Consider the following 22,182-nt stretch of genomic DNA (forward strand, 5'->3'; position numbering starts at 1 on the left):
GGAAGTCCTTCTATGTGGCACACCTCATCATAAAAGGGTTCTCATCCAGGAAGAAAGAGGTCACTGCTCCCCTCTACTCTACACTCATTAGACCCATTATAGAGTACAACACCCCTTTTGGAATGTACCTCACAAGACATCTGCAGCAGCTGGAAAGGCCACAGAAGTACCTCACAAAGCGGATTACTGGCCTCAAACAAATGCCCTATACTGACCGCCTCAAAAAACCTCCAGCTTTACTCCGTAGCATATCGCCTACTCCGAGGTGATCTCTGCCTAACATATAAAGCTATGTCAAACCCAGAGCTGTTGGAAATGCTACACCTAAAGAAATCCCAATCCCTCTGAGCTACATGCTCTAGGGACCTAAAACTTGTCAACACAATAAACAGGACATGCTGGAGGGATAGATTCCTATCCCAGAGACTTCCCATATTCTGGAACAGGCTACCCATCTATGTCAAGCAAAGTTCTTCATTAGCACTCTTCAAGAAAAATCTTGATGAGTGGATGGGAAATAGGAAATACACCCCGGGAATCACTTTTGTGTCTCTGCTCAACAGTGGCACAGGAAAATAACTTTCTTGGGTGGCGTAAGCCAGGGAACCTTGTTGGCTAGGCTTACATAGGCCCTTGGGCCGATAGCCTAATACCTACTTATGAACCTATGAACCTAAGTTGGTGTAAAGTTCCAAAACTCTTAGCTATGTCCCTGCTGGAAGTCATTTCTTTGAATTTAAAAACACCTTTCATACAATTCTTCCTCACCTTTATCCTAAACCATCCTTTATCTTGTTGTATTCACTCCTATTAAAATGGTCATGTAGCTGCTTATATATAAACCTCTAAAACCAAAATATGATTGCCTCCACTAAAATGTCCACCAGTCTTATAAACTGCATTCCTCCTTTCAATAATCATAATCTCATGTTCTTAACCTGATGCTTTTGCAATTGCTGGTGTCTGCCAAAGGGCCCATGGGTTACCTCCATGAAAAACAACAACCGCCTTTCAATCACAGATCCTTTCAGTTACCTCAGTTATTGAGTTCTTGAACAAGGCCCACTATAACGCCACAGTCCCATACTTCCTAGGTGTCATTCAATATACTAGTGGAAGAAATGAGGTACCATCACGGGGTGGATGACTCACTGTCCAAGCAAAATAGCAAAGCTTGGCAGTCCAGGATACTCTCAGAATGTATGTGTGTTTCATGACAAGTCAGTTGGGAGGTTTGGACAGCTACTGAGGGTGTCTAGCTTGGGAGCTTCTCGAAGCAGGTCCCACTGGGAGAAGGTCCCTGAAGGACAATGGATCCCTTGGGGGGGTTATTCCTCTCAGTTTGCCTAAGAATGCATAGGTTTTCATAGGATGAGCTAAAGAGTATGCACTGGATGAGGAAGTCTGTACCACTCTGATCAGTTTGTTACTTCTCTCCTCACCAGAAAAGGCAGTTCAGAAAACATGCATGAAAGGGTGGCCAAAATGAGAAATACAAGAAAATGTTTTTGTACACTCTATCAGAGATGTCAGGGTGAAGTGGCACAAGGTAAATCAACTGTTCTCTTTTTAAGAAGAAATACACCGCATGAATCTCAGTTCTAGGAAACTTAATAATTGGATAAAACAGGTTTAGCAACACCCAGAGTATAGTTACTCATCTGAATGCCCTAATATGCCACTGGTAATATAAAAAATGTTTGTGAAATAAAAATGGTAAAAAAAGATTTACAATAAATTAGAAATGTAATAATGACAGCAGCACAGTTACAGCAGCATTTCAAAAAGTACTATGGGATATAAGTTGTCACAAGTATTTGCTCTCAAAAATATCATAATTAGTTTGAGTTATGGAGGTACCACATTAGAGGAAGGTTTTCACATAATACCCAACCCAACATCCATAACTATATGTACAGTAACAAAATATGTTCTTAATATTTTAATATCTTTTGCAAAATTCATACCTTTAACATTTTTTTCATTATCTCTGTGTGGATGATTTAAGTTGCAGCATGCGCAATGCCTAATCAATACCTTTCTATGCAAGATACAGTAAGTGCGTACATTGAACCACACTTATTAATCAAACAAAAATAAAAAATGCAGTGCTGCACAACTGTTATAAACACTGGAATGTAGAGATGATGTATTGCATGAGCATTTTGTCATTATTACCATCATTACTCCTGAGATTTGCTCTGATGTTGTATGAGCTCTTAAATAGGTTGCATTGTGATAATGTAATGCCTGTGTTTGTCCAGCAAAAGTTGTTACACAACGTCTGTGAATTTACTAAGAATAATGCTTTAACTCGGCATTCAGTTTTAATAAAGCTTACTTCTTTGCATTTCTGCATTTCATACAAATCCTTTAAATTTCCTTTTCATCTAAAATATTACTATACTTCAAATGACATTGCCTTATTTATCACATAAAAATGGAACTTGTGCAGCAAGAGAGAGAGACAGACAGACAGACAGATTCTGAGTGTTAACCCTCATGATACACATTTCTGATTCAGAGACAGCCCAGGGTTACTCTGTAAATGTTACCTTAGGTCTTTGAAAAAGCATTGTAAAACAGGGAAAAGAAGTTTCAAACCATCTACCTTTGGCATCCTCAGCACTTGCATTTCTTGATATTTTGTAAACTATAACAAGTATGACATTCTTCAAGTCTAGCATTATTCCCTGATTGTAACAGATTGTGAGGTATGAGTTGCAAAGTAGGAGCAACATCAGGACCAGTTGAGAGGAATGCCATACCATTAAACAGCCATATTCATTTATTTATTTACATTTGTTTACCTAGAAACTCCGACTGGGACACAGACCATTTTCAGAGGAGGCCAGGGGAGAAATGCTCCAGACGCATGTCTTTGGAATGTGGGAGGAAACTGCAGCACCCAGGGGAAACCCACATAAACATGCAGACTCTGTACAGAAGGCACTCGAGCCAAGAATCGAACCAGAGAACCTCTTGTTGTCAGGTGATAATGCTAACCACTGCACCACCCTACTGAAGACTTTAGAACAAAGCTGGGAAAAACACTAGATGACACCAGGGAACATTTTTAAATATCACTCTGACTCACATAAAGGGTTACAGGAGCACAAGATCTTCAATCACAATACATTTTCTGCCCAATAAGTAGAATGAAACTCCACTGGCTGGCATTATTGACTGACTTCAATCATCCATGATATAGTAGGGACAGAGAAATAAGAAAAGGCCACAGCAGGGATGTTCTGTACACTCAGGGACACGTAAGAGGTATGTTGTGTATGCAAACATGCAAATGTGTGGAAGAGGTGGCACTGTCAACACAATACATAGGCCACCAGAGTTGCTTACTGGAAAGTTTTGATTTGTAGTCAAAGTAATTACTAGTGAATCTGAGACAGTCATTTTAGCTGATAATGAGATCTTTCCTCATTGTGGCTACCATGTCACTGAATTGCAGAAACAGCTTGATTTTGGTCTTGGTTCTTACTTCCCATGGTGGGATTCCTTCTCAGTTCTGAATTGAGTAAAAAGCCTGAGCAATTTAATTTAATACTTGCTTTCATTTTCCATCTCTGAAATATGTAATATGCTAAAATCCATAAATCATATCTTTTTTAGAAACGTTTTTGCAATTTACATAAATATTTTATACCAGGAAAATATTTTCCACTCATGAATAATAGTATGCCAGCTAAAATTAGTCATAAAGAGCACATATGAAAATACAAGCATCCATCGGTTAGACTTACATGTGTTACAGCTTTTTCCGGGCTCATAGTTGCATTGTGAGTGCAATGATCCAGCAACCACTGAACATGGTATCGTCCCACTGTAGGATCTAAAAATAAACAAAATAAACATAACATATGAGCATGTTTTGCAAAAAGATAAAAGTGATTAACATAAGCCATATGTTAACAAGACTTACTACATCAAAGTTATAAGAAGTATCAGTAAACAACCATAAAGATCAGTCACAAATTTGGCAACATTTTCTGAATGCAGTAAGGAACAGAAGACAAGTCACATGCTAACACATCTCCTGAGAGTCACTAGAGTAATTATGTACTCAAAATCACTGTAATACTGAAACAGCACTTTAGATCTCAGAGTTTGGTCTGGGGAGATTCTTGTGTGAATTATTTATTTGCCTTATATATATGGTTTACATACTGACCAAGCAAGAACTCACTATGTCTAGGTCTATTATCAAGTTCAGTTTTTTCTGAATGATGATATGATGTGATTGTTAATGATCTGAAAGATAAATTTCAGTGAGGCCACAAAATTAGTAAAAAAAAAAAAAAAACAATACCTCTAGACTATCCTAATGGAAAGATGAAACTAATGATGTAAAAACAGTAACTTAGAGTCTTAGAGTGGGATTCATAAACCCTCAACCCAAAGTACAAAAATTCTGTACAACATGTAGAGGGAGAAAATCTCTGCTTATAATTCTGGTAGATTGTTCCAGGACTGTACAACAACCAGTAAGCCATTGTCTTCTTCTACAATGAAGTACCTCATCAGTGAAGAGGTCACCTAAATATTCCTTCCACCAGTACTCAGCATGGAGCAGAAAGCTACTGGTCAGCTTAACGAAAGGACCAGATGTTTACAAACAAAGCAGTACATATATATGTCATGTCTTATCCTGGCATGCAGAATGAGTGCTGACTTGCGACTGGACAGATGGTCTACAGAGCAATTCCAGGGTGAATAAGGGTGGCAGCTATGAACGGATATGCTAAAGGCATAGAGCATGATACCACCATTCTATTACTCTTTGCAAGAATTACTGCTAGCATAGTGCATGCATACATCATATTAAAATCATGTTATGCCAACGTAATATTCAGGAATATACTTCACAACCTCTTAGCTCAAGAATCAGGAACAAAGCCAACAAATAATAACTACTCTCAATCAATTGGTATTATATTGACAAGATTAGATAGCACTACTGGAAGAAATGGGCTTCTTTATAAATCACAGCATGGTGCTAGCAGTGTACATTAAAACCAACATGAGTATAAATGTACAGAATAGGAGAAAGACAGAAAAGTAGCTTTTATGTACATATGTCAGTGGTAGAAAGAAGAAATATAGAAACAGGCAATACAAGACACAAAAAAGAAAAAACAAATGTAAGAAAAAGGCAGACCTTGAGAATTTGAAAAGTAATGTGGGTAAGCATTTCTGAGGCAAGCTTTAAGTAACATAGAAAATGCCTTGGAGTGAACAAGGTGGGATATGTCAGACTCAATCCACAATGAATTAAAGGCTAGTCCTAGTTTCTGGAGGTAGTAATGCATAAAGTAGACTCAGAATTAAAAAAAATCATGGCAAATGACAAGGTAGGGAAAAACATGGTTAAAGTGCAGCCAAATATTCAGCAGCACTTCACTGGCACAATATTTGACAATATAAAAATGTTGGCAATATGTGCAGGTTCCCTCTAACTCCATTTATTATTTATTAACTCAAAAGCCTTATACTTCTGAGAAAATACTAACATGACTAGTACCCTATCCGGTGTTTGTGAAGTGCTCATAGGTTCATAGGAGATTACTAGGCTAATAACTTAATGGCTCTTACAAGCCCAATTTTACCCAATATATGGCATCTAGGGGCAAGAGGATGGCATGGATGTTTGTCTATGCATTGAGTATCTTACAGCGTGCCCTTGTCCATAATGGACATAGGTGCTAATCCAGGTGTGAATTTGTGATTCCCCATTCATTGATCTAAATTGCATTTGAAGGGGGCCAGGGAAGGGTTCTATCAGCATAGTTCATGTTGTTTACACCCTGTAATTTCTTTGTGAGGAACCTCTGAGGTCACTATCAACAAAAAGAGTCAAGAAAGAGACAATGATCAGTTAGACAAATATGGAATGCTACAGCTAAAAATCACAGCAAAGGTTTTCTTAAAAGGTACTGAATCTAAAAGTGCTACCCATGCATGCTGGTCAATCACTGAGGATACAGAAGACAGGATGTTCTTAGAGAGAAATGAAGGTATATCAAATCCACGACAGAAGGTGTTTATGTAAAATGAGTATGTTAGCATTCAAGATGTTAAATAAAATAATCTCGATGCTGTTACTTAAAGGGGCAGACTACATTAATTAAGCATGAATAGGTTAGTTAATATCCCACCTGAAATCAGATTATCCTTCACCACTGTTACTTAAAGGGACTGGACTACACTAATTAAGTATGAACAGGTTGGTTAATATCTCACCTGAAATCGGATTATCCTTCACCACTGTTACTTAAAGGGACTGGACTATACTAATTAAGTATGAACAGGATGGTTAATATCCCACCTGAATTTGGATTATCCTTCACCAAGGCTTCAGAAAGAAATGCACACTGTAATCACAAGCAGGAGCATTCCTCTTCTAAATCTCCAGGGCAAGGGTTTACAGCAAGGACTGAGAAAGTGTCCAGGTATGTCAGAGTCAAACTCATTAGAAAAGGGACACTTTTTTATAGATGGAAGGAACACAATGAATGACAAAATACACAGTTAGGAGGTTCTTATAACCAGGGGAATAAACTAAATGGTGCTGTTACCAGAGAGAAAGCAACAGCACTGCCATAGAAAATAATGACTGCAAAACAAAAACACTATAACTAATACAGTATGCTGCCAGTGCTGCATTAACCAACAATGTCATTCAAGTTCTGCAAAACGACCAAAACCCAAAAGGGCAATATATCCACAAAACACTGGACAAGAGCTAGAAGTCCTTCAAGGACTAAACAATAAAACAAACATAAGCACATTAATAATGCATAGGTTTCCTGTCAGCTTTTCTATACAACTACCTAGTACAACCTCCAAAAATCAGTTTTGTGGAGTATGATTTTCTACTTCTAATTGCTATAATTTCCTTAGGCAGTGCATTTTAACACTACTTCGTTAGTGCCTGTCCTCACTGATACTTTTAGATTTAACCTTTGTAAGTAATACATGTTCTTTGAGCATGCATTACCTTTTATTCATCCATCCATATTACTCAGTACCTCCCTACTTCATTCTTTAACACAGAGAGCTAAAAAATTATAAGACATTTTACAATCCTTCTAACATGTTCCACCAAGTAATCTTATTTGGAAAAACTAAAGATTACTAAGTAATGTGCTTAAAGTTTGTCAGCAGCAAGGACTCACTTATAAGAAGCAGACAGAGAAGAAAGATAAAGAAAGAAATGAAAAATCCCAGAATACAAAGTTATTAATACAAATGAAGCCCAAGCTGAAGTCCAAAGATGAGATGCAATGGTCATTGAGAATTATAGTTCTCCATGTAATCCTCAAGGATGCTAGACAAACTTCACCAGTCCATTTAAGAAATATTACCAGTGGAAAAAATACCTGTAGTTATTCCATAAGAGGAACCAGATTTAGCAGCATTGCCCAAACAGTTAAAGTAAATGAAACCAGTTACACATGCTGTGTGATTCTTAGGATCTTGTAAGACACCAAGGCTCTATCGCACTAATGAGTTCAGAAAGATAGTATAAATTCCACCATGGTTCTCCCCTGAAAAGAAGTCATTAGTCTAGTGGCACTAACATAGTTAACAAAGGATACACAGAATGATAGATAGATAGATAGATAGATAGATAGATAGATAGATAGATAGATAGATAGATAAAAAGTAAACAAACACACAAATAAATAAACATATAAATAAAAGTTAAACATCTGCACCAACCAAAAATGTGCAAAATGAAGATGTTGAAAGAGACAGCAGGTAATTACAAAACCTTGACTCCTCCATCTCACAAAATAAAGGAACAGTACATGGTAGCAGGATCAGACATTACTTGCCTGCCAATGAACTAAAGTCTGTGCAACATCAAAATATAAATATCTTGCCACTGTCCAGACAAGTAATGCACTTGATGCTTGGAATCTAATAATCAACTTCAAGCGTTAGAGAATGCAAGAGGTAAACACAACTTTTCTACAAGAACTAGTGATCAACTGATTCCCGGTATAGCCACGTTAAGTTCAAATTACAAGCAAAGGCTGAACTATTTGTAACACTTACCAGTGAGATTTTAGGTAAAGTCATTACTGACAATGGTCACTTGTTATCATCTGTAGGCATCAACACATGGAAGCTCATAAGTGAAGGAAAACAATGTAACTCTTTACTAATGGCAGCTGCAGGTGTTTAGCAGTTGCACTTGGATGCTATATCACATAGCAAGTAATCTTCAAGACTTATAAATGTATACCAATGGTTGTACGAACAAACTACAAACCTAGGCAGTATGCTAATCACTACAAAAGAAGGCTCAGGTTACAAAAAATTTAATTCCTGCTTGAATGCAAGACCTATCAGTTCTGACACAGTACCATCTTAACCCCAAAATAAGAGGCAACTGACCTCAATGGTAAAAAGGTAAATTAACTCTAGCAGCACTACACGTATAATGAGGCATAAGGAAGCAACAATAAGGGAAATCACAGCTCTTTTTGTTTCACACCGTCAAGCAGCAAACTGTAAAACAAAGCATACAGCTCTAAAAGACCAGTAAAGCACGCTGGTAGAATACACCATTCACAACCATATAAAATGGAGCCAACGAAAGAAAAGTACAAAACCTTGATCCCCTCTCCGTAAGATGTAGGGAAGGAACAACATCTGACAAGAAAAATCCAAGTTCCCTTGGCTACTCTAAGATGTCATGCTAATGATTTACATGAGAAACCTGCCAGAAAAAGACTAAATCTGAAATGTTTCAAGTCAAAGTACATATATAACAAAGAGTCTGAATACAAATCTGTCAGTAATTGTTGAGGGGTGTCAGTCTTGAAAGACAGAAAAATGAAAACATGAAATCATATCTGAGTACAAAGCAGAACTGTGAAGAATGAATCAGTGATACCAGTTTAACGAAGGAGTAATTCACACTGACAAACAGTGGAGCATGCAATATTCTTCAAGATAACATATGTGAAGCATTATTATCAACATCAGATTTAACCTTAGATAAGGTATTACTAATCAATGTCCATGAAAGCTATTGCAAAAAATGTTAAATATTTTGGCAGACTATACAACCTATAAAAAACTGTTACAACAAATCATAGGCAGTATGTTTTTATTACATTTCTCAGTATGCATGTCCTTATGTCACTGGCTGCTTGTTTACGGAAATGTGCTCTTGTAACCATATCTTTCAAATTCTTTCCTCATAGCCAAATATTTCTGAACTTTTTGTAAGAGTGGTTCTTCCTTAGCCCCAGACTGAGACTGCAGCTGGTCAGAAATAACCACTGCTCCACCCCAGTAACTATATTTTAATTAACAAATAAATAATGGGAGGTGATAGTCTCACAACCAAGGCAATTTCTAAATATTACTTTAGTCGATTTAAAAAGCTGATCAAGCAGTCTTTGTGTCAACATACATTTTCTGAAGGTAAGAAATATGGCACTATTGACTGAGTGTAATTCTTTGTGATTTACCATAAAAAAACAAAATATTTTTGAGGGGCAGGGCAAAAATACGAGTCACAATCAGAGATATTCAGCAAAATAACGGACATTTAGGAGATATGCTTGTAACCTTACCTGCCTGCACAATTGATTTATTGCAGTTGCAGCTAACTTCTGTAAACCAACATTTATTTGGCTTGGCATCCCTAAAAAGCTGTCAGGATATGCCACTAATCTACATAACCTGCCCCAGCTTGTATTACATATTCAAATATCTAACACTTTGGACTAACCAAATGTCCACATTTTATAACTCACAGTAATATTAAACTGCAAATTCCAATATCACAAGAAAACATTAACAACAGTTCTCAAAATGCTCAAAAATACTTTTAAAGTCTACAATACTATTTGTCTTTTACTTTGGTTTGCCCATCATCTTTTCAACCAATTAAAAAAGCTGCAGACAAGTGCAAAATGCTTCTGTATTTACCCCAGGGTTGAGTTTAACTGCACTTCTGTCACCGTAACACACATTATGCCCATCAGTCATCTGCTGATTTATACCTTAGTAAACCTCCTTTGCACTTTCCTCCTCCTCAGATGCAACGCTTCTCTTGATAATAAACTGAATCGTAGTCTCTACATTTGATCTCTATGCTCCGCTTCCATTCTTGACTCCACAACAGCAGTCTGTGTGTGTCACCAGGCCACTATCCTAAACTTCTTTTCATTTTATTTGTACCCATATTCTCTAGACCCATACTTTCCACCATTAAAACCACCTTAAACATTAACTTATTTTATTTTCATTCTTGTAATTGATTCTACTGCAGCTACTTCTTTCACTTAGAGGCCATAGTTTCACAATTAACACTAAGCTTTATGCCTTTATCTATTATCACTTAACCACTTTCTCAGTCATATACTCACTCCTGTACTCCAGTCACATTGTCTTCCATTACAATGATGTTTTACATGGGAATTCCGGGGTATATGCATATACAAATTCAAAAATTAAAAGCAGGAAGCTTCCCATCAAAGCATTGTGTTGTAGAAAAATCCAAACAACTTCATAAAACAACACAGCCAACACAGTAACCATTTCAGTAAAACAATAAAATTACGTGGTTAATAAAAGCAACTCTTTAATAAAATAAACAGAGTGAACTAGGATAAACACATTTTCGATCATACAAAATATTCCTTCCTCCAATCCATTTACATCAATAAAAAAGTAAGCCAATCACATATTAGAAAGTCAGACCAATCAACACTGAAAGAAAAGCCAATGCCTTCCATTGATGAAACATCACTCAAGGGTGAGACTTGACCAGACAGAGGTATCTTTTCAGCCTCCTCCCCTTTAGGGCTGGCTTGGGTGGATAATTAGTGTTAAGTCCTGGAAATCTATGTGCCTGTAATCTCCAGATCCATGCCATCTCTGCCAATTTGGTTGCATTATCAATATCACCTCTTTTCATTTATAGTCTTCAGTATGTATAGCAATGCTTTTTTATGTATAATGTGTCAGAAGATCTTTACTTTTTTTCACCTTATACAGTTTAGTTGCCTTGTACTAAGCATGTCTTGACTGAAAAGTAACCTTGCATTAAGCAGATTCAGGCTGAAATGGGCCCTTGTGTCTAGTCTACCCAATTAAATTACTATATAAAATAAAGAAACAAACACACAAATAGCAAATCCCATAAGAAAAGCCATCATGGGAAGAAATAAATGAAGGGGAGGGAGACAAACATAAAACACAAAAGAATATATAGAAAATGGCTGATATGGATAAAGTGGAGAGCATGGGTTATGCACCTGAAGTAGAATCTGTAAATATGTAAATCTGTGATATTAGTCGTTGTCAGTATTTGAAAGTACATAACTTTACAGCAGCTAATCATGAGATCATGTTGGTAACTCCAGACATACCAGGAGTAAAACCAAAGATGGAACAAAATACCAAGGAAACAAGCTTCACAATCTCTGTCTGTACTATGTCTGTGAATGACAATGACTCTATGACAATTTGCAAAAAATGCAAAGAAATTTCAGAGAGCAAACTGCTAACAAACCTTCCTGCCTCCTAATATTAAACATGCATCATTGTTCAGAGGCTCTAGTTTAGTTTGTTGAAAAACATGTTATTGAATGAGCATTGCTGAGACCACATAGGTGAAAAGTACTGGCACTGAAAAACAGTTCCTCAAAACATGTTCTCAAAAATACACTTTTACTGAAAAATCACAAAGCAAAGCTACAGTCTCCCCTTTGAATGGTGCAACTTCTCTAACTTCACTTAACCATATCCAATCTATGCTGGTAAACCCAGACTTTGAATCTAACACTAGAGCCAAACTTCTGCAAATATTACAGAAATGCATTTGACTGAATACCCTATCATCCATGGTGACATCTGACTAAACAAATGTTACCCAAATTGCCATGATGAATTGCCTTTTGATGTTGTTGTTCTCATTCAGCTATCCTTCTTCCTTTCTCAAGGCTTTTGTATTTCCTTACCCTTCCTGTTGAGAATGAAGGAAGCTATACCAGAGGGCTATAAACAGCTATGACATCAGTGATCCATGTGCATTCTTGTCACCTTATGCTTTTACTGCTCTGGGAAAACCTTTTATGAATATGAAAAGAATGGCTATCAGTTCTGTTATGAAATACTTACCAGTTAATCACTACTCCTTTCTTTGCTTGTCTGTACATTTGTAATATTCTATATTTGACTGCATGGCTACCTGCATGTGGATTTCAGAAGAAACACCTCAACATATAAAAGCATGAAAAAGAAGTAGGAAAGATAATGGAATCACTTCACTCTAAAGTTTTGTAACGGCTATGTTATGGGCTGAAAGAAGATTGATTACAGGAATGGCATACTCTTGGGATTAATACATTTATAGCAAAAGCAGTTCTAGCTTCCGTATTAAGTAGCTGGGTTCATTTGTAAGAAACTTTCAGCTAATGTGGAAGCTGTATAAACTGATGTTCAGTATGTATCTGAAAGGAAAAGCTTTGGTCGAGAGTTATCATTAAATACCTCTGATTGGTCATGAAAGGAAGAGATGTGTCTCCAGGATCATTTATGGATATGGTATTTGAAGTTGATATTTTTTTTTTCGGGGGAGGGGTGCAAAGTAGCATGACTATGAATCTTTGTGTGTTGGTAGATTGTTTTAGCTAACTCCAGTTTATGTTAAAGTCTTTTTAGACTACTATGTTTAGTTTTTCATAGGATCAACCTGTCCTAGTATAAGAATATCATCTACATATGTGATGACCCACCATAGGTCATTAGATCATTAGCAAAAGTGGAGACTAATAGAGTCCAAATATAAAGTTGTGTGTAACTTGTTTGGTTATGACACCAGAGATATGTTCTGGCTTGTAATCATAAAAATTCTATTTAGAATGTAGTTGCAAAAAACATTGTACAACTTCAGTGGAAAACTACACCTAGATAATTTGAGTAATAATGTTGGATGGTCTACAGTCTTAATGGTTCTCTTTAAATAAGACAATACTTGAGTGTATGTAATCTATCACAGAGTTAACAGCAGGCTAAAAAAATTAGTAAACAGCAGTAATGATACAGCATGTTGGCCTAAACTCATGTTGTTTGTGCAGTATTCTAATATGTGGCTACAGATGATTTTCCAGAATTTTGGCAAGGGGACAGATGTCTGCAATAAAGCAGTAGACAGGAACAGAGCTGAGAGATGGTACCTTTTAGAGTGCAATGTTTAATGCATGTTTGAAGTTAGAGTAGAGTATTCCAGATGTCAAAGAATTATTAAAATATAAACTAATGGCCTGCAAATCGTGCAACTGCCAAGATATAGTAACTTTAGATATAGTATACGTAAATAAAGGATGTAATTAATTTTTTATTGATATATTTGAAACAGAAGATACAATACTGAAACACAGAGTGAGACTGAGTAGGCTGTGTAGCAGCAGGAATGTTATTAAAATGTAAAAAAACATAAAGGACAGAAGATATCTTTGATTACAGTAAAGGCACCAGTGGTGTTAGCTGTGGCTGCTTTAGAGAATACCTTTTTGCTATTAAGTGTCCTGAGCATTTATAAAAATGTCTTTGCTGGACCCGGACAGCCTGTACATAAAGTTCCATAATCGCTAACTTTCCAAAAGTTGTTTACAAATTTGGAAATATGTTTTAATTTCAGGAAGACGTCATGTTTTTGTTGTGTTACCCACATCTTTTCTCCACTCCTATCAGGCCTTGTCATTCATTTCTAATATGTCATTTAATTCTAATGTGAACCAGACAAATTATTGTTTTTAATTGGGAAGAGTCTGTCTTGTATTGGTATAAGGATATTATAAAGGCGTCCACAGCTATTTTTGGATCAGGACAGTTAACTAGAAGTACCCAATCTCTGTATATGTGGCTTATTTAAGTCTAGGATGGACCTATGATTAATCAATTAACAATGAGGTTTCTTATCTTTAAGAAATTACTAAACTATAACTACAGGCCATGTGTTACTTGTGTTGTTGACAACATCTAGATTTTCAATTTTGTTAGAGATATTCATTAAAAGTAGACTCAGCAGAGTACATTTCCTTATGGCCTGATTGGGTTGTGTGCAGTACTAGAGATAACCTGTGTAAGATTATACAGGAACGGAAACATTGTAAACATATTTTTCTACTATCTTTTCCAGTTCAAGTTGAGATCATCTACTATTACCAGCTCATAATGTTTGCTACTTCAAAGACCGAAGAAGGTATTGAAATGCTGTAATTAGCACTACTGTAATTAGTAGTCTTATGTTACCCCCTAGTGGGATTTGTACAACTTTTCAGTTGTGGTCAATCATTGAGGTGGCATTACTTTTGACTATTGCTTAGGGAGCTAGCTGTGATGAATTCTGAACAAAAGTGACAATGCATCCACTCTGTCTGTTTCCTGGTCTTTTATCTGAAAAGAATGAATATTTCAAAAATAAGATTGAATAATTCGAGAGCAATTTGGAGAAATCTAGGAGTCTTATTTAATTCAGGGCACAGTGACAGAAATGATTTTTCAGTTAAGTTAGACAGTCCATGAGTACAAAAACACCCATTTATTATTAATGCTGCCCACATATATATAAAAAAAGGAAAGATACTTAGCATAGAAGATGGACTGTATGACAATAGATGGGGAATATGGGTTTAGCTCAATGCCACCAGACAATAATACAATCAAAGAAAATAAAGTTACTAACAGTTTCTGAAATTTCAGAAATGAATCACCGGGAGGTTTACAACAGAGCTCTTTCATTGTAGCAAATATATTTTTATTAAAATGTAGTGGCGCAGAGATGAATTTCTGTCACTAGCAGATGCTGGAAGACAAAATATCTGTATAAGTGATTTCTGCTTGGAGAAATAATGACATCGTAAGATTGCATAAACTCAACAATAGGATTACAGGAAGTAAGTGGAAAACAGAGCGGCACTGAACATTCTGTTTCTTATATTAAACATTCTAAGGGGATCCAGTATCTGTGTGCCTGGGATGACATGATCGACAGACCATGATACTTTGCCAGAGATGGCCTGCACCTGTCACCCTTGGGATTCCAGATACTGGCTAAGGGACTTGCCACCCCTATACTGCCTTTTTAAAGCAAGGTTCAAATGACAAATTCACCACTATAACAGGTACAAGCCAGCAAAATCTGAGGGTAATGCTGCTCAATGCTAGAAGTCTAAACCTCAAAATGTATTCACTCGAGGCACTCCTTGAAATGGAGAACACTGGCATCTGTGCAGTGACAGAGACCTGATTCAAGGCTCCAGAGAGCACCTGTGCAGTGACAGAGACCTGATTCAAGGCTCCAGAGAGCACCCCTGCATTACAAGGCTATAATTCATACCACACCTTTCGGCCACCTAACCTGGACCAAAACACTAAAGGTGGAGGCGTGTCCGTATTCAATAAGGATATCCACACCTGTAGGCTAGTTGCTCAGCATAATGCATCCAAGATTATCCAAGTGCAACTAACTCTGGGCAAGACTGCAATCCAAATTGTAACTTGCTACAGACCACCCGCCATGCCCCAGGATTCCCACTCCTCATTTCTTGATCCACTGGAAAATATGACGGCACAACTCAACACCCTAATAATGGGCGATTTCAACTACCCCACCATTAACTGGGAAAACTACTCATGTACCAACTCTTTTGCTCATCGTTTTCTGGAATTCAAAAATTCCAATGCCTTGGATCACCTTATCCACACCCCCACCAGGGGCAGCAATAGCCTAGATCTGGTCATTACCAACATGGGCGACTGGTGTTCCACACCAGAGGTCAATTCCTTGTTGGTCAGATCTCACCACAAGCTAATCAGCCTAGACATCCACATCCCGCCCCCATCCCCCACCCCCATTAGGGAAACCACCGTAAAAAATTTCTCCAAAGCCAACTTCACGCTTCTTAAGAGAGAAGTGGCAAACTTCACGACACCCATGCAGACAGACAATAGAGGTACGACTGCTGAATCCTACACAAATGCACTTCATAATCACTTACACGAGTGCATGGATCATGCTACCCTAACAGAACCAAGATGCTAGCCTCCAAAATAAAGGACACCAATCTGGTGGTCCCTGCCATAAACAAACTCTACAACAGAAGAAAGAAACTGTTGCAAAAAAGAGTAAAATCCCATGACTGGAAGAACTCCCTGGTCAGCCTCAGTAAGAACCTCAGATCCCTCATAAAATCCTCCAAAGCTAGTTATGAAAACAAAATCGCCACTGATTCTAAAGACAACAACAAAGTATTATATAGCTATGTCAAGAATCTCAATGGCAACACCCAGATATGCTCTGAGTTACGGCACAATGGCACTAAATATACAGAACCAACTGATATTGCCAACATCCTAACATCCTGGCAGATAGGTTCAGTGCTAACTTTACCCCACCCCCACCCCCTAAAGCGCCCATCTCTATACCGGAAGAATGTAAAGTTCCTGCAATCATGGCTGCACAGGTAAAAACCACACTCTCCAAAGCCAAGAACACAGCATCCATGGGACCTGACAACATCCCAGGCTGCGTTCTACATAAACTACAGAATGAACTAAGCACCATGTTCAATCATAGCCTCACCTCAGGCTTTATGCCCACTGAATGGTGCACAGTGATGGTTATCCCACTCCACAAAGGGGAAGCCACCATGGACCCCAGGAACTACCGCCCCATTAGCTTAATGAGCCTGGTCTGCAAGGCCATGGAATGTATCACGGAACTATAAACAAAGACATTGGTAATCTCCAAACTCTGGACCCCACCCAGCTCAGGTTTGTAAAAGGCAGATCATGTCTCCTAAACCTGAATGACTTCTTTGAAGCAGTCACCAAAGCTGTAGACGAGGGTAAGGTGGTTCACAAAGCCTATCTAGATCTCACCAAGGCTTTTGACACTATACCCCACTCTGGAATTATAGATAAACTCACTAAACTAGGTATAAATCCCTATGTCACAAGATGGGTTGCCGACTGGCTCACTGACAGAACCCACACTGTGAAAGTAGCAGACTCCAAATCCGACTTCAGACCAGTGACAAGTGGAATACTACAGGGTTCAGTCCTGGGTCTTCTTCTGTTTGGTATATACTTTTCTGAAGTACAGGCTAACACAGAAGGTCTTTGGCTAACGAAGTTCGCAGATGACTGCAAACTAGGAGCCATAGTCAAGCCCCCAAATGATGTGGACATCCTACAGAAGGGCCTCACTGAGACAGATGCCTGGTGTCAGAGCCATGGCCTCAAGATCAATGCCAAAAAGTGCATTCTCATCTCCTTTGGTGAAAACTCTGTGCCCATGAGCTACCACATAGGTGGTAGTCTACTTAACACCGAAAATTTGATAAGAGACCTTGGGACACAGGTGGACAGTAGTCTCTCATTTGATAATCACATCACCACAGTAGTCAGGAAATCCTTCTAGGTGGCACACCTCATCACAAAAGGTTTCTCATCCAGGAAAAAAGAGGCCATTGTTCCCCTCTACTCGTCACTCATTAGACCCATTATAGAGTACAACACCCCTTTTGGTATGTACCTCACAAGACTTCTACAACAACTGGAAAGGCCGCAGAAATACCTCACAAAGAGGATTACCGCCCTCAACAGATGCCCTATGCAGAACATCTCAAAAAACTCCAGCTTTAGTCCGTCACATATCGCCTACTCAGAGGCTATCTCTGCCTAACATACAAAGCTATGTCAAACCCAGAGCTGTTGGACATGCTACACAAAGAAATCCCTCCGAGCTACATGCTCTAGGGACCTAAACCTTGTCACCACAACAAACAGAACATGCCGGAGGGATAGATTCCTGTCCCAGAGACTTCCCATACTCTGGAACAAACTACCTATCTACATCAAACAAAGCTCCTCATTAGCACTCTTCAAGAAAAATCTTGATGATTGGATGGGAAATAGGAATTTCACCCTGAGGATCACCTCTGTGGCTCTGCTCAACAGGGGCACAGGAAAATAATTTTCTTGGGTGGCGAAAGCCAGGCTACCTTTTTGGCTAGGCTTGTATAAGCCCTAGGGCCGATAGTCTAGTACCTACCTATGAACCTATGAATACTAAGGAAGATATCATGTTTGTAGGTATAGCCCAGATGGAAGGTGCATGGAAGGAGTGGGAGAGGGATATATGTATACGTACAGAAGAGGTAGGTAAAGGTTTTGCATTGAATATCAGAATGGGGAAATGGCGTGAAGGAGTACACTTTGCTAAGTGGAGGAAAGTTTCCTAAACCTTGAGCAAGAACTCTGGAAAAATAACTGGAAAATTCCTGCAACAAGAATAAATGTTGCTCACACTCACCTAATTTCTACTCTCCTCTATGCCTCATCCATATACACTAACCTCTCTAAAACCAACCTTAATAAAATGGAAAGTGCCTACAATAGCATAGCCAGATTTGCCACAGGAAACCCTTTCAGAACCCACCACTATATTAACCTAAAGCAACTAGGATGGCTTGAATTACAAAATCAGCTTAAATTCCACCAATTTACCATTGCCCACAAAACCCTTTACCATCCTACTAATATCCCTATACTATCTACCCTCATTGTCCCCTACAACAATCTTAAGACCTTACGTTCGTCACAAAGACTTCTGGTAAATATTTGTAAATCTAACAACAGGGCTGGAGACTCTCTTTTTCTGTAATACCGCTGGAAAATCCTGGAACCTTCTTCCTACTGAACTTTCCTCTGTTCCCTCAATATCACTCTTCAAAAACAAACTGAAACTTTTTCTCAGAACACACTGGTTATGCCCTTGTACTAAGTCTGACTGATCTATTACCTTTCTTCCTTGGATCTACCTACTCTCCTCTTTTCTATATTCTTGTTCCTTTTCTTAGTAACAACAAACTTATTCCTTTCTAGATATTTTCTTATTATCTCCTCATAACTTCTTTAATTAAACCTGTTTTTAACACATATTCTGAATAATGCAGCTCGTACTTTTGTTGTCCTTCTTTATGCCAACCTGCCTACTAATAACTTATCTAACTCAGCTGCTATCCTTTACATGTTATATTGCAACTACATCTGTATTATGTTAAGTGTTTTTTTACTTAGCACTACACTAAGAACAAACGACTACTGAGATTATTCCTTGTCTCTTTTCTAGCAATGTTTAACATGAATTTAATCTTGTATATGTTATTATATCCGTGCTTCCTCAGAGCTTATCTCCCTGGAACTCTGAGATTATTCCTAGTCTTTCTTTCTAACAATGTTTAACATGGAATTAATCTATGTATATGTGATTATATTTTTGTGCTTCCTCGGAGCTTATCTCCCCAGGCCTCTATTGAAAATGGACATATATCCAGTTAGACTAGCCCGGTCAACAAATGTAAAATAAAATAAATAAATAAAAAATAACAGCTAGCAAGATCCTGTAAGGAAATGCCAGAAACTAGCCAATTCACGTAAATTATACACATACCCTCAACAGTTCCAGTTGCAGAGTGAGTCAGAGTATAAGGGCAGGTTATTAGAATATAAATTATAAAATTATGAATTGGTTTTGTTTTACAAGGTTTACTACTCCTGAATGGAACTGCTATTTTATTTTAACTTCTAAATGTTTAACACCCCTACCCTACTTTAAGACGTAGACTTTATAAAATCAGTATTCTATAAAATAAAAAGATAGTACTGCTCAGTAATGTTTCCTGCTGTGATGCCTAATGGGAGTTGCAACAAATATTTGTCTGACCAACTAGCCATAAACAACTATAGTGGTGGGGCGTGGAGGATGAATGTCTATCATTCCCCTGTCAGTGAAGCCATGGTACAACTAACACAAAAAAACAAGTCCTGTAGCAACACAGGCTACTTACATAAAGCAGTTGTAAATATAGACTGTGTGTGGTCAGAATTTCTTTGATGTGGTGGAATCAACTTGTACAGATGAATATAAAGCTGCATGCTGTAGGGCTGTTTTGTTTGTTTTGAACAGCTGTAAGTGTGGATAGGTTCTTTAGGATTGCCCATACCCTAATCATTGGGGAATTAATAATATAAGTGAGACAGTATTACCTAGTGAGTGGGCTTTAATCCCAAGTACATGCAGAAATCTACATTATAGCTTGCAATGCTATAATGGTAAAAACATGCCTGATTCGAGGTTAGGCATCTAGCCTGAAATACTTAGAGAATACGTGAATGGAAGTTTAAGCAACAGCTTCACAAATTAAGTTTGGGGGCAAACTAATTTGTCCTGGGAACACCTTCAGTATTTAGGGGTTAGGCAGAGAGAAAGGGGGGGCTGGAAGGAAGGGTATGGGGGTGGAGCAAGGATGTTAAGTCAGGGATGAAAGGGAAGGGTTAGGTTGAGCTTGGGATATAAAGGGTTAATTTAATAAGGGAAAGTTTGGAGGAAGTGGGGTAGGTGTAAGGTGGGGCTTACAAGTTTTATGTGTGTGTGTGTGTAGTTGAGAAAGGGAACAGATTTAGGTGTGATCTTGCTACCTACCCTCCCTTCCTTCTTTTTTGGGACATGTTGGATTGGTTTGCCATTTGGGTTGGTGCTTAGGTGGAGAAGAGGTTTTGGATGTTTATGCAAAGAGTTTTTGGGAGTAAAAGTGAGCGGTAGGGTGATGCCTTGATTAACAAGAATAAGTAAGCGGTGGTGAGGAAGCTGCATATTCGAGCAGGGTGTGCAGGGACATGCTGCCCTGACCAATGGTTACAAGGATGTTCATGTTATGATTGATACATTAACATGATGTAATAAAGTTGTGATGTTTACAAAGTTAATAAAAGGTCGTCAAATGCTATTTTGGTGTGTGGTGTTTTACTTGAAGGGGATTGGGACAAATGCACCACAAGTCTTGAAGAATGCTGTAGTTGTAGAAACAGCTATGGTTGAATGTGCCTTGATATACCCTGTCAGGGTCTTGTCATACATATCACAGTACCAGGTGATATAGTTAACTAATCATTAGAGAGAGATTTGCTTATATAATAGCTAGAATTGTCTGAATGGTATAAAAGACACAACTTACTTATCTAAGTGCCAGAAGTCCACAGTTCTATTAGTGTAATACCTTAGTAGTCTGTGTACATTCATGATTTACAAGAATACATTATCCTCATTGTTAGACTTGCAGTAGAAAACTGGTTATTGACAGGAATGACTAAAGGAAAGTTGTAGGTTTTCTCTGGGCATGAAAGACAAGTTTGTCTTGAAGTATACACTGTCCCTTTGAAATGTATTAGAAAGCTCTCTGAACACAAGGACTGCCATGACATACCCTTCTGGCAGAGATAACAACTATGAAGACCAGGGTTTTCCAAGACAAATCCTCTAGTTCACTTGCACGAGTAGGGTCAACCATGACCAAGTCAGCATTTCCAGGCAGAAATTCATGGCCCCTGCAATTATATACCCACGATGCAGTCTATAAACTATTTTATATGTGGCAAATCCAACTTTTTTGTGTTTCTGATAAGAATACCTACATTTAGGTTCATAGGTTCATAGGTAGGTACTTGGCTATCGGCCCAAGGGCCTACATAAGCCTAGCCAGCAAGGTTCCATAGCTTACACCACCCAAGAAAGTTATTTTCCTGTGCCACTGTCCAGCAGAGACACAGAAGTGATCCCCGGGGTCTATTTCCTATTTCCCATCCATTCATCAAGATTTTTCTTGAAGAGTGCTAATGAAGAACTTTGCTTGACATAGATGGGTAGCTTGTTCCAGAGTATAGGAAGTCTCTGGGACAGGAATCTATCCCTCCAGCAAGTCCTGTTTATTGTAGTGACAAGGCTTAGGTCCCTAGAGCGTGTAGCTTGGAGGAATTGGGATTTAGGTGTAGCATGTCCAACAGCTCTGGGTTTGACATAGCTTTATATGTTAGGCAGAGATCACCTCGGAGTAGGCGATATGCTGTGGAGTAAAGCTGGAGTTTTTTGAGGCAGTCAGTGTAGGGCATTTGCTTGAGGCCAGTAATCCTCTTTGTGAGGTACTTCTGTGACCTTTCCAGCTGCTGCAGATGTCTTGTGAGGTACATTCCAAAAGGGGTGTTGTACTCTATAATGGGTCTAAGAATGATGAGTACACAGGAACAATGACCTCTTTTTTTCCTGGATGAGAACCCTTTTATGATGAGGTATGC

At 38.2% G+C, this 22,182-nt stretch overlaps 1 protein-coding gene across 1 annotated transcript in view; it reads right to left on the reverse strand.

The window, feature by feature from the left end:
• ANOS1 (anosmin 1) overlaps positions 1-22,182 on the reverse strand; it is an 892,203-nt gene that overhangs the window by 130,678 nt on the left and 739,343 nt on the right. Inside the window, exon 10 of the mRNA XM_044072460.1 lies at positions 3,759-3,847. Within this exon, the coding sequence (XP_043928395.1) occupies positions 3,759-3,847 (89 nt within the window). The remainder of the gene's footprint in view (positions 1-3,758; positions 3,848-22,182) is intronic.

Source organism: Protopterus annectens, chromosome 5.part0 (genome assembly GCF_019279795.1).
Source record: "Protopterus annectens isolate FY-2018-M chromosome 5.part0, PAN1.0, whole genome shotgun sequence".
Taxonomy (NCBI): domain Eukaryota; kingdom Metazoa; phylum Chordata; order Ceratodontiformes; family Protopteridae; genus Protopterus; species Protopterus annectens.